General features: G+C 40.1%; 1 protein-coding gene across 1 annotated transcript; it reads right to left on the bottom strand.

Annotated features, from left to right (window-relative positions):
* Window positions 1–2,221: 2,221 nt before the first annotated feature.
* Window positions 2,222–11,491, bottom strand: LOC133025634 (H-2 class I histocompatibility antigen, Q9 alpha chain-like). Its single transcript, XM_061092349.1, has 8 exons — window positions 11,347–11,491; window positions 9,327–9,587; window positions 6,482–6,760; window positions 4,562–4,864; window positions 3,399–3,506; window positions 3,033–3,050; window positions 2,624–2,708; window positions 2,222–2,358 (listed from the first exon to the last, which is right to left on the bottom strand). Exons 1-7 carry the CDS (start codon window positions 11,399–11,401, stop codon window positions 2,629–2,631), a joined length of 1,104 nt encoding a protein of 367 aa, XP_060948332.1. The 5' UTR covers window positions 11,402–11,491; the 3' UTR covers window positions 2,222–2,358; window positions 2,624–2,628.
* Between the last annotated feature and the right edge of the window lie 524 nt (window positions 11,492–12,015).

The following is a 12,015-nucleotide window of genomic DNA, read 5'->3' as shown; positions in this document are numbered from 1 at the left end:
ATCATTACAGGAGGATCTCAAGAAATACTGCGACAAACAGGAAGTGCAAAACCTCTGCCAAAAGAAATCCACCTTAAACCTGATCCTCATCGATAGACTGATAACTGGTCTCGCAGTCGAGGATACGGTTTTATCAATTCTTGTAAAACGTTTATACTTGTTCATTGGTTGGTAATGCAGCAGCTGTGATGTCATCTGTTGCCGTGCAGAACTCCGGCCTGCAGGTTTTGCCCTCGGGTCCCACAGCACATTACATCTAGTTGAGTCCAAGCAGCCTAAAAACGAATTCCTTCACAGTTCCGCAAAAGCACCGCTCGGATCTGAGTGAGTGTGAGCGAGAGATCAGTGGATCTGCTCATGTCTGATAATGAATTATAATAATTAATAATTATAATGAGATTATTAAAGACAGCAGCAAATCAAACATGATAATTTACTTCATAATAAAACCACCACAATCATTTTCTTGTCATGTGTAAAATGTCTCTGTCGTTTTTCTGTTGAGAGTCACAGGTTTGAACAAATAGCTTTTTCCCTGCCGCTCTTACAGGTCAAATCCACATTAGTTTATTCTCTGGGACAATTATGAACATTTGAACTTTCACAGATGTGTTGAACTTTTCTACACGTTGAATCACAAAGAGGCAGAAATCCCAGAGAAGATCACTTTATTAAAAACAGAAGTACAAAAGGAATGAAGCAGCAAAGCATCTTAATTTAACATTTATTGATAAAAACCCAGCATATATTAAGAAAAATGTAGCCTCAATGTTCATTTTCTACACTGTAAAAATGAAAATTTGAAATTCTGTTACTGCAATTTTTAAAATTAAAATCAACAGAGAATATTTAATGGATTTGTTAACGTATTTGCTTCAACTTACTTTACTAAGTGAACTTTGTAAAGTTGCTGAAGTTAAGTTGGCAAAACACAAAATGGTACGTTTGTGATATGACACGTCTCATGTCTCATCAGGGGAAACGTGACCTTACGTCATGAAGGTGAGTGTTTAGGTTGAATACAGGACAGAAATTCTGGTTCTGCAGCTGCATATTTTGGCGGCTGTGGCTCAGGAGGTAGACCGGATCGTTCACTAACCAGAGGAGCACAGGTTCGATCCCCAGCTGCTCCAGTCCACATGTCCAAGTGTCCATAAGCAAGAATCAGAACGCTAACACTACACCTGACAGCTTCGTGGACAATGTGTGTGATTGACGTGTGACTGATAAAACACTGTATGAGTGAGTGAATGTGACTGAGTGAGTACGGTAAAGTGTGTGAGTCGTCAACAGGACGATATGAATGTATTCAAATGTTCATACAGAGAACATCACTGCTCAGGGTGATACATTTCACGTCTGCATGTGGAATAAACTGCTTGAATCCTCTGGAGTTTTTAAACTTACGAAAGATAAGTTCAGTAATTTTGCGCTGTTGGAACCTTTTCATTTTTACAGTGTACATGTTAACAAGGCTAAAACAGATAATTCCCTTGTCCCTAAAAACTAACAGGAAATATTAACAGAACATTTCATATGAGATACTTAAAACATCCCACAACCCTTTTATAATCTCCACTAAAATTTACTTTAAAGGTGAAGAACACAGCAAAGCATGAATATAACCAATCAAAAAACAAGCAACTCTGGATTAATTCAGTTCTTGTTCAGGCCAAATTAGAATTAAAATAAAATCTGAATATTTAACTGGAAAACAAATTTTGCACTGATGGTCGTGTTGTGACCATTATTGTGTGTAATTTATAAAGTTATTTGAATTCTATTAACATTGATTGTATCACTTGTCCAAATCCCACCAGATTCAACGCTGCACTTTCTTGGACCCTGAACAACACACAGGTCCAGTGTGAAGCTGATTAAATGAACGGTTCTCGAGATACGTGAGTCACATACCAACAGATTTATGGAATCATGAGACAGATTATATTTCCAGACCCTAAGATGAGGATGTGTGGGTGTCTATATATGTATATTTAGATTTGTATTATTTTAATGATTTTACAAGGAGGCCCCAACACCAGGAATATTAAACTGTAAATAAGATGATCTTTAAATTAACTGTATGTGAACAGTGTTGTGATACTTTGTGATAAGTAATAATCCTTATTTGATTTAACAATATTTAAACAAATAGAGGGAAGTTTACATTTCTTATTTTTAACTAAAAGATCAAATTTAATCAACGCCACCATTTTTGTCCCATATTTGTCAGTTGTGTTGTTTGTATTTCAATCAATGTCTGACCCTGAATATCACTTTATGATTTAAGTGATGAATAATCAATGAGTTCCCAGCGTAAGGGGGAGACTGTGGTGACACTGCTTCTCATCCATAAACCTAAAGAGAGAAAAAAGAAATAAAAATGAAAAATATATATATATAAATATTGGGTTTATTAACATTTTAATTGTTGTGTCACTACTGATATTTGAGTTTTAATTCAACATTAAATCTGTCCTATTAACGTGAAGGTTTCTGATCTGTGCATCGCTCTCAGCAGATTCTTTTATTTCTAATTAAAACAGAGGTTTTACACATATATCACATATGTTACTTTGCACTTAGTTTGAGGCAGTTTTGCTGAACAGATGAAGCAACTCACTGTGTTCAGGAGGACGTCTCACTTGGAGAATTAGAACCTCCATCACCTGATCTCAGCGGCTGTGAGGAACCTGGATCTTTTCCAGCTGTGAGGTCAGAAACACATCGTTAGTCCATCCTCCTCTGAACAGACACTTTCATTACAAACCACCAACACTGCAGAGAACAGTCCTGAAAACTCTCTTCAGAACAAAATCAACACTATCTAATCTACAGAGGGTTTACTAGAGTCCTGCACTGGGTCAGGTTCCTGTGGGGAGCCTCGTATCCATTGAAATAAATATGGGCAGTAGTGTGGACAAGGCCTGAGTGAACATTGTGGACATTTTGAAGAAATTGAGTGACGTGATGTCCTCATGAAGCACGTTAGTATAAAAAGAAAACAGAATAGAATCAGAAGTTTTACTTACGAAGTGAAGTACATTGAGCTGAAATAAAAAGAAAAGACAAATGATTTGAGTTATTACAGTAAAAACACAAACTGAATTGTGTGATGTTTTTCTCTCGTGGCGATCCTCCTCAAATGATCGACAACATTCTGTCACTTTTTATTGTTTGTGTGCTGGACGCTGTGTGCAGAGCTTTTTATAAACAGTCTCTGGTGCAGAGGGAAGTTAGAAAACTGTGTGTGAACCCTGCAGCTCTTGAAACAGAAGCTGGTGTGTGAGGAACTGAAGTTTGTTTTGTGAGGTTTAATCTGAACGAGCATTAATTAGAAAGTCTAAAATCAAAACACCAGAAAAATATTGGACAAAGCTTCTGTGTTGGTCTCTCACCTTTCTTCTTCCTGGACACGATGAGTCCAATGACAGCGCTGGCGCCAACGAGAGCGACCACTGCAGCGATGATGATGATGGTGATGATGGTCATGTCGGTGGGCTTCTCTGTTGAGTGGAATAAAAAAACAAAGCATCACAACCTGAACAGATGAAGCAGGTTGGACGACAAGAATCTCCCTGAACCACAATCCTGTCCTGAGACACAACAAACACACACAGACACTAAACATGTGAGTTTGTCCTGATGTTGTTTCTACTTTCAGTTTTCTTCTGTACATAATGACTGTATCTGTGCTTATTCACGCTGGTTTGTCTTAAACTTTACTTCCAGTAACTAAATCATTTCATGGACTCATCTTCTACAACAGAGCAGCAGTCGAGTCTTAACAGTGACTTTAATGTTCACATGTTGAAATCATAGACCAATGGAAATAAACACAGACGACACGTCAAGGAGGAATGGAGCCACGGTAACGAGGTCCCGCCCACACACATGCTCTGTCAATCACGAGCTGTCAATCATGACATTTCACTCTGTTTTTATAACATCAATCAGTGCCTGAGACGCTTTGGCTTCACTTTGAGGAGCCGTCATGTCGTCCATCTCTATTTACAGTCACTGGTTGAAATGGTTATAAACGGCCTGAAGAACATGAACCTAAATGTTTGTTGTTACTCGAGGTAAAGAAAGAGAGATTTGTTTGTTTTTTCTGCTGCGTTAATTCTGTAGAATAAAAGTTTTCATATCAAACATCCACCCTGATCCCAGTCTGTCTGTGAAAGGCTCACATGTGACCAGTGATAAACCAGTCTGGCTCTAGTTGAGATCTGCAGAAACTCTTCATGGAATAAAATCATACAATCATACAAGTCAATTTAAACATTTATAAATGTGTACATCTAATTGATCAATGATAATAGTAATAGTAATAAAATTCTCAGACACTGTTGCAGACACATTAATACTCACTTAATTTGTCAGTGTCACATGTTGATGAAGGGGGGGGGGCACATGCACTGGTTTAACACTGATCAAAATGTATTTTTATCCATTGATGAAAGAAAACTTCTCCTGCTACACATCAGCCAACATGACCTGCAGGACTGTGACTGTAGATGAACTGTGTGTTTCCCAGCGTCCTCACTGGTTCCAGTCTCACCTCTGTTGGACTGGACTGAGTCTTTGTCCAGTTTGGTGACGATGTCCTCCTCCACACCAGAGATCTGGAACACACACTCGTACCTCCTCCAGTCTTCAGGGGAGATGGAGGAAACCTTCAGCTCAGCGCTCATCTGGAAGGTCCCGTCATGGTTGGGGAGAACCTCTCCACGGTACACGTCCTCATGAAGATCCTCCCCGTCTTTCCTCCAGAACAACATGGCGCTGTCGGGGTAGAAACCTGTAGCGTGGCAGGTGACTGGAGAGGAGGGAGACTTCTGGAGGAGAGAAATCCTGGGAAGCTCTGGGGAGGACAAAGAAAGAAAGTTTATGGTTTATTATAATGTATTGCACACGAATAATATCATTCCTGTTTGATTCCATTTATGTTCCATTAGTCATGTCTGTTAATATCGAGACAAGTGAACAAACTGTGAGATGTGAGTGAGAGACAGAGGCTGAAGTGAGTCAAAGACAATGGGGAGGACGATAGGACGTAAAAGTAATATCACATTATTTATTGACAGGTTTTATATCACAGTATCTATGAAGTAAACTTCCTGTAGTGGACAGGTCCTGATCACTTCTGATTAATGTTGGTGTTTTCTGTTAAAGTGCAAAGTGAGTGCAGGTCGGTCGGGCAGTGAGGAGGGAGGACGCTCCGGCTGGGTCTCAATTCAGGGACGGCTTCCTTCAGAGGACACAAGTGAACTGTGCCAGATGTAATGGAGTTCCCTAGGGGCGGTGCTATTATGTCAGATTCAAAGTAACATGAGGTCACTGTGACCTTGACCTTTGACCTCCAGGTACCAAAGTCTAATCAATAACCAATCAATCTGTGAATCCATGTGAAAGTTTGTACCAAATCTAAGCTTGATCTTATGATATCATCTTGAAAAAAATATATATATACTTTGTGCGGCTACCGGGACCTTGACCTTTTGACCTTTGTCCACCAAAATGTATTCAGGTCATTTGTGAGTATAAGTGAATGTTTGCACCAAATTTGAGGAAATTCCGTCAAGACATTCTGGAGATATCGTGTTCAGAGCAAGGGATAGGAGGAGGAGAGAGAGAGAGAGAGAGAGAGAGAGAGAGAGAGAGAGAGAGAGAGAGGGAGAGGCAGAGGGAGAGAGAGAGAGGAGGGAGGAGAAGGAGAGAGATAGAGGGAGAGAGAGAGAGAGAGAGAGAGAGAGAGAGAGAGAGAGGAGGGAGGAAAAGGAGAGAGAGAGAGAGCGAGAGCGAGAGGGAGAGGGAGAGGGAGAGGGAGGGAGAGAGAGAGAGGAGGGAGGAGAAGGAGAGCGATAGAGGGAGAGAGACATAGAGGGAGAGAGAGAGAGAGAAAGAGAGAGAGAGAGAGAGAGAGGAGGGAGGAAAAGGAGAGAGAGAGAGCGAGAGGGAGAGGGAGGGAGAGAGAGAGGAGGGAGGAGAAGGAGAGAGATAGAGAGAGAGAGAGAGAGAGAGAGAGAGAGAGAGAGGAGAGAGAGAGAGAGAGAGAGAGAGAGAGAGAGAGAGAGAGAGGAGGGAGGAAAAGGAGAGAGAGAGAGCGAGAGAGAGGAGGAGGAGAGGGAGAGAAGGAGGGAGAGAGAGAGAGAGAGAGAGAGAGAGAGAGAGAGAGAGAGAGAGAGAGAGAGAGAGAGAGAGAGAGAGAGAGAGAGAGAGAGAGAGAGAGAGAGAGAAAGAGAGAGAGAGAGAGAGAGAGGGAGGGAGAGGGAGAGGGAGAGGGAGAGGGAGAGGGAGAGGGAGAGGGAGAGGGAGAGAGAGAGAGAGAGAGAGAGAGAGAGAGAGAGAGAGAGAGAGAGAGAGAGAGAGAGAGAGAGAGAGAGAGAGAGAGAGAGAGAGATTGAGTGTATTTACTCTTGTTCGCTGCCACAGAGAAAGAAAGAGGAACATTGAGTTGATGGAGGTTCTGTGATGTCACCTGTTCTCAGCAGAGAGCTCTTCCCCTGCTCCAGGTACTTCTTCAGCTCGGTAGGACACTCCTTGGTGTAGAAGTTCTTCAGATAAGCGAGTTGAGCTTTCTCCTGATCCCACTTCAGTTTGGTGATGACACTCTGTGATGTTGGAGCGATCCACGTCTGTGTCTCCTGGTCCCATGATATGAAGTCTTCTCCATCATAACCATACTGACGAAAACCTTTAACTTCTCCAGTCTCATCGTCCCATTCACATCCAGACATCATCTGGAAAATGTGAACACCTGAGAGAGAGACAGAGATCTGAGCTGTTATTATCACATCTTCACCACACACACACACAGAGTCACACACAAACACATTTTGCACATACAGAGGACACACACAGAGACACTCACACACAGACACACACACACATAGACACACACACACACATACACACTCACAGACACACACACTTACACACACTGCAAACACAAACACACACAAACAGACACATATTCTCACACACACACACACAAAGAGACACAAACACACTCACACAGACACACTCACGTACACAGAGACAAACACACACATACACAGAGAAACACACACATATAAAGACAAACACACACTTACACATTCTTACACACACTCACACACATACAAATGCACACACAAAAACACACACACAGACACACACACATACACACACACTAACAGACACAAGCAAACACAAACACACACAAACACACACACAAACAGACACATATTCTCACACACCGACACATACAAAGAGACACAAACACACTCACACAGACACACTCTCACGTACACAAAGACAAACACACACATACACAGAGAAACACACAAATATAAAGACAAACACACACTTACACAAACTCACACACACACACCCAATCACACACACACACACACACACACACATAAAGGCACGCCCACACACACTCACACATTCTTACACACATAAACATGCACACACAAAAACACACACACAGACACATACACAATCACATTCACACACACACCAAAACATACACCAAAACATACACTCTCTCTTAGAAACACAAATTACACTAACACACCAAAACATGCAAACACAATCACACTCACACAAACGTGCACACGCAATCACAAGCACGCACAAAATAACGCACAATCACACAAATGCGCGCACACAATCCTACGCACACACTCACACACATTAACACGCACACACAATCCTACGCACACACACAATCACAATCAAATTAGATTTGATCCAAAACATTTACTAATTAGTCAAACATGTGATCAATAGATTTTTAAATGATCAGAATATGTTTTATTTATTTTTTCACTACTTTATGATAATTTCTTCATTTTAAACAATTTATTGATTAATTTAAAAAATACATATCAACAAGAATGAGTAGTTTGAACCTTATATATATAAAATAAACAGTAGATCAGCAGATGAACGTCCCTGTGCTGACCACAGTGTGTCCACAAAGTAATAAACACAACAGAGAATTACATGTTAGTTAGATTAGAGTCAAAGCCAGAAGACATTTATATACTGTAGTGCTGAAAAAGACATTTAAGTTATGACTTGATCAGCAGAAAATAATAAAGATCAACAGCTGTGAATGAGTTGGTATCAGTAAAGTCAGTGGAAGGATGTGTTGTGGGTCAGAGAAGAACTCATGAAACTCAGGAGCAGATCAGGAGCTGATCCAGGATCAGCTTTTATCTCTTCAGGGTTTTCAACGGTTTCCTTGATTTTCAGAGAGAAACTCGCGAATCATGATGAAACAAATAAAACACGTTTAGGAGACGGATGTTTATGAGTGACTGTTGGACCTTGGTGGAGGTTTGTTCTCCTCTGAGGGAGGTTCTAGTGTGATGCTACAGAAATATGTGTGTGTGTGTGAGTGAGCAGGAGTGTGTGTGAGCGTGTGTGTGTGTGTGTGTGTGTGAGAGAGAGAGTGTGTGTGTGAGTATGTGTTTGTGTCTGTGTGTGTGTGTGTGTGTGTGTGTGTATGTGTGTGTGTGTCTCTGTGAGTGTGTTTGTGTCTGTGCGTGAGAGTGTGTTTGTGTCTCTTTGTGTGTGCGTGAGTGTGTGTGTCTGAGAATGTGTGTCTGTTTGTGTTTGTTAGAGGGAGTTCATGTGTGTGTATGTGTGTGAGTGTGTGTGTGTGTGTGTGTGTGTGTGTTGGTGTGTGCTGATTGCGTGTTTGCGTGTGTGAGAATGTGTGTCTGTTTGTGAGTGTGTTTGTGTCTGTGTGCGTGAGAGTGTGTTTGAGAGTGTCTGTGTGTGAGTGTGTTTGTGTGTCTTTGTGTGTGTGTCTGTTTGTGTGTGTGAGAGGGACTGTATGTGTGTGTGTGTGTGTGTGTGTGTGTGTGTGTGTGTGTGAGTGTGTGTGTTTGTGTGTGGGTGTGTGCTGATTGCGTGTTTGCGTGTGAGAATGTGTGTCTGTTTGTGAGTGTGTTTGTGTCTGTGTGCGTGAGAGTGTGTGTGTCTGTGTGCGTGAGTGCGTGTGTCTGAGAATGTGTGTCTGTTTGTGTTTGTATGTTTGTGTGTGTGTGTCTGTGTATGTATGTGTTTGTATGTTTGTGTGTGTGAATATGATTGTGTGTGAATGGGATTGTGTGTGTGTTAATGTGTGTCTGTGCGGTTGTGTGACTGAGTGTTAATGTGATTGTGTCTGTGAGAGAGTGTGTGTATGTTTTGGTGTATGAGTATGAATGTGTGTGTGTGTGTGTGTGTGTGTGTGTGTGTGTGTGTGTGTGTGTGTGTGTGTGTGTGTGTGTGTGAGAGAGAGAGTGTGTGTTGTGTTATTATTAGCGAGTGGAATGTAAACAAACCTCCAGTTTGGTTGAAGCGTTCCTTTGCGATTTCCATGTTGGCTTTGAACCACTGCTGGTGACGAAAAAGGATCTGAGTCTGCCTCGCCCAGTACTGTGCATCAGTTGCCTTTAACATCCAGTCCTGTTTGGGTTCATCTTTCTTTGTGTTGCTGTCAAAGTATTCGGTCTGAACGTCATCAACCAAAGTAACAAACACAAACTCTGGAAGGTTTGGGACTTGAGACGACGCAGTATGGAAATTCTTCAGAGAGTGAATCCCTGCAAGAAAAAGATCAAGTCTTGAGACATGAAGCACATTAAACACAACTTCAGCTGTTGTGAGGTAAAAAAACACAAAAACACAATTATAGATAAAACGCTCCAGAGTCCAGACTCTCTTTACTTTGAATATTCTGCTACGTCTTGAAAATCGATTCAATCTAACGACTCAAATGTTAAATATTAGAAAATAATATTTTCTACTGCAGAGTATTTAATGTGAAGTGAAAACTATTTCAATTTCCAGTTACTTTTTGAGACATTCATTCTTAAATCCTTAAATAGTGGGTTTCTCTCTCTTTATGTATCAATATATATATTTATCCATATATATACACATATACATTTATACTGGACCCAGTTAACAAAACAAAGTGGGACATTGTTAAAGGAAGGGCTTGACTATTTTTTAAATGTATAAACTGTAGAGTTATGACAAAAACATGTAATTGAGACTTGATGTTGAAATGTTGAACATAAGCTTCATTATAAATAACTATTAATCGAATAATGCGTCCCAACAGAACTTGAATTAAGAAAATAAACATGAGGTTTTTAATAAAAATGTTTAAATGTAAAGATAAATAAACATATTTTTTGATTATTCTGTAAAAATACACTTGGTGCATGTGTGCAAACATAAAGGCTGAAACCTTCATATCTGTGACAGACTCACATCCAGCAGTCTGGCTTCAGTGCAGATGTTATCACATTAGAAAGTATTAACACATCTGTCATGTATTCATCATGGAGGCAGCCTCGTCCTGATTCTCTGTCTCCCTGCTTCTTTTCACTGACATCATTTACTTTAGAGATTAATTTTTGTTTTGTGTTAATAACAATGTGTGTTGATTGTGTTAGAGGAGGAGGTCACATTGATAACAGATCATTAATTAGTAATATCTCATGTCAGTGACGTCACTCACGTTCTGTATCAGCCCACATGATGTTGAACATTGTACCAACAAAGCAGGAAGCTGTTTGTCCTCAGCAGCTTCCTGTTACTATGGAAACAGCGCCATCTACTGACTACAATAAAAAAACAAACCTGAGTCGTCGCCTTATTTGTCAGTTTCCACATTTTAGATGAATAACTGAAGTGTTTGAGTCGCTGGGAGATGAATCATAAATAATTAAAATTATGTTAAAATATATATATTTACATAAATAACAGTCTTGATTCATATCAACAGACTGAACCTGTTACTTCTTCACAACTTTTTATAAAGCAACATGAAACATGAGACACGTCATGAACAACTAAGTCTGAAATAATAAAGTTAATAATGTGCACAAGACAAGAAACTCTTTGTTTTATCGCTGAGTTTAAACGTGGCTTCGTGTTTCTCTGGTTCCTGATTCATCGGAGTCTGTTGAACTCTTTCGCTTCAGAATCGCTGCGTCATTTCGTCCAGAACCAGTTCGGACCGAGTGGATCTTAATGGTTCTGACCAGAGTAAGAAATCAAATAACGGTCCGGATCCAAAGAAAGAAAGTCCTTGTTCAGTTGATCTTTTCAGAAATAGAATATAATCTTTCCTTCTTACATGAGATCGATGACATTCACTAACATGATCTTTTAAATCATGTCTTTGAAACGTTATTAAACTTCTACAATCTGCAACGAAGGAACCAAACATCAAACATTACAATAGACCTCAAATCATTTTAGTGTCTTTTAAAAACATGGAGCATTTTTCTTTTCACTTCAAATCGACCAAATACAATCAAATAAAGTAGAAACGTGACTTTAACTCACTTGCCGTCGCGCTGTGTGCTCCTGCCAGTAGAAGCAGGGAAAGCACAGAGATCATGGTGAGCGCTGCTGGTTCCTCTTCACTGGACTGAAGGTAGATGAGCTCCTGTCTCCACTGAGAGAGACGGACTGTGGAGACAAGAGACGGAACCAGGGGAGAAGAGGACAAACTGTGAGGCGGGGACATCCTCTGAGCCAATGGGAATTTAGAATCAGCCTCTACGTCACTTAAAACTGGGTGAAACTCATCCACTGAGGTTTGTAGAAGGAGAAGTGAAAGTAACGAACTGCGTAGTGTTATAACTTCACACCCTGTATAGTCGAATAATATGTTTTTAAGATAATTTATAAGTAGTGCAACACATTTGTAAGTTAATGTGTTTATTGTATAATTTTATTTGTAGGATACTGTACTTGTAGGATATTGTATTTGTAAGATATTGTACTTGTAGGACAATGTATTGGTAGGATACAGAACTTGCAGGATTATACTTGTATGATAATATATTTGTAGGATAATATAATTTTAAGATAATTTATATGTAATGCAACACATTTGTAAGATAATCTGTTTATAGGATTATTGTATTTATAATGTATTTGTACCAGTGCTTTTTCTGTCTACATCTTTCTACACATTTATTTTTCCAGATTCATATGAGGTCACCATGA

Source organism: Limanda limanda, chromosome 19 (genome assembly GCF_963576545.1).
Source record: "Limanda limanda chromosome 19, fLimLim1.1, whole genome shotgun sequence".
Classification (NCBI taxonomy): Eukaryota; Metazoa; Chordata; class Actinopteri; order Pleuronectiformes; family Pleuronectidae; genus Limanda; species Limanda limanda.
This window is presented reverse-complemented; position numbering and strand designations above follow the sequence as displayed.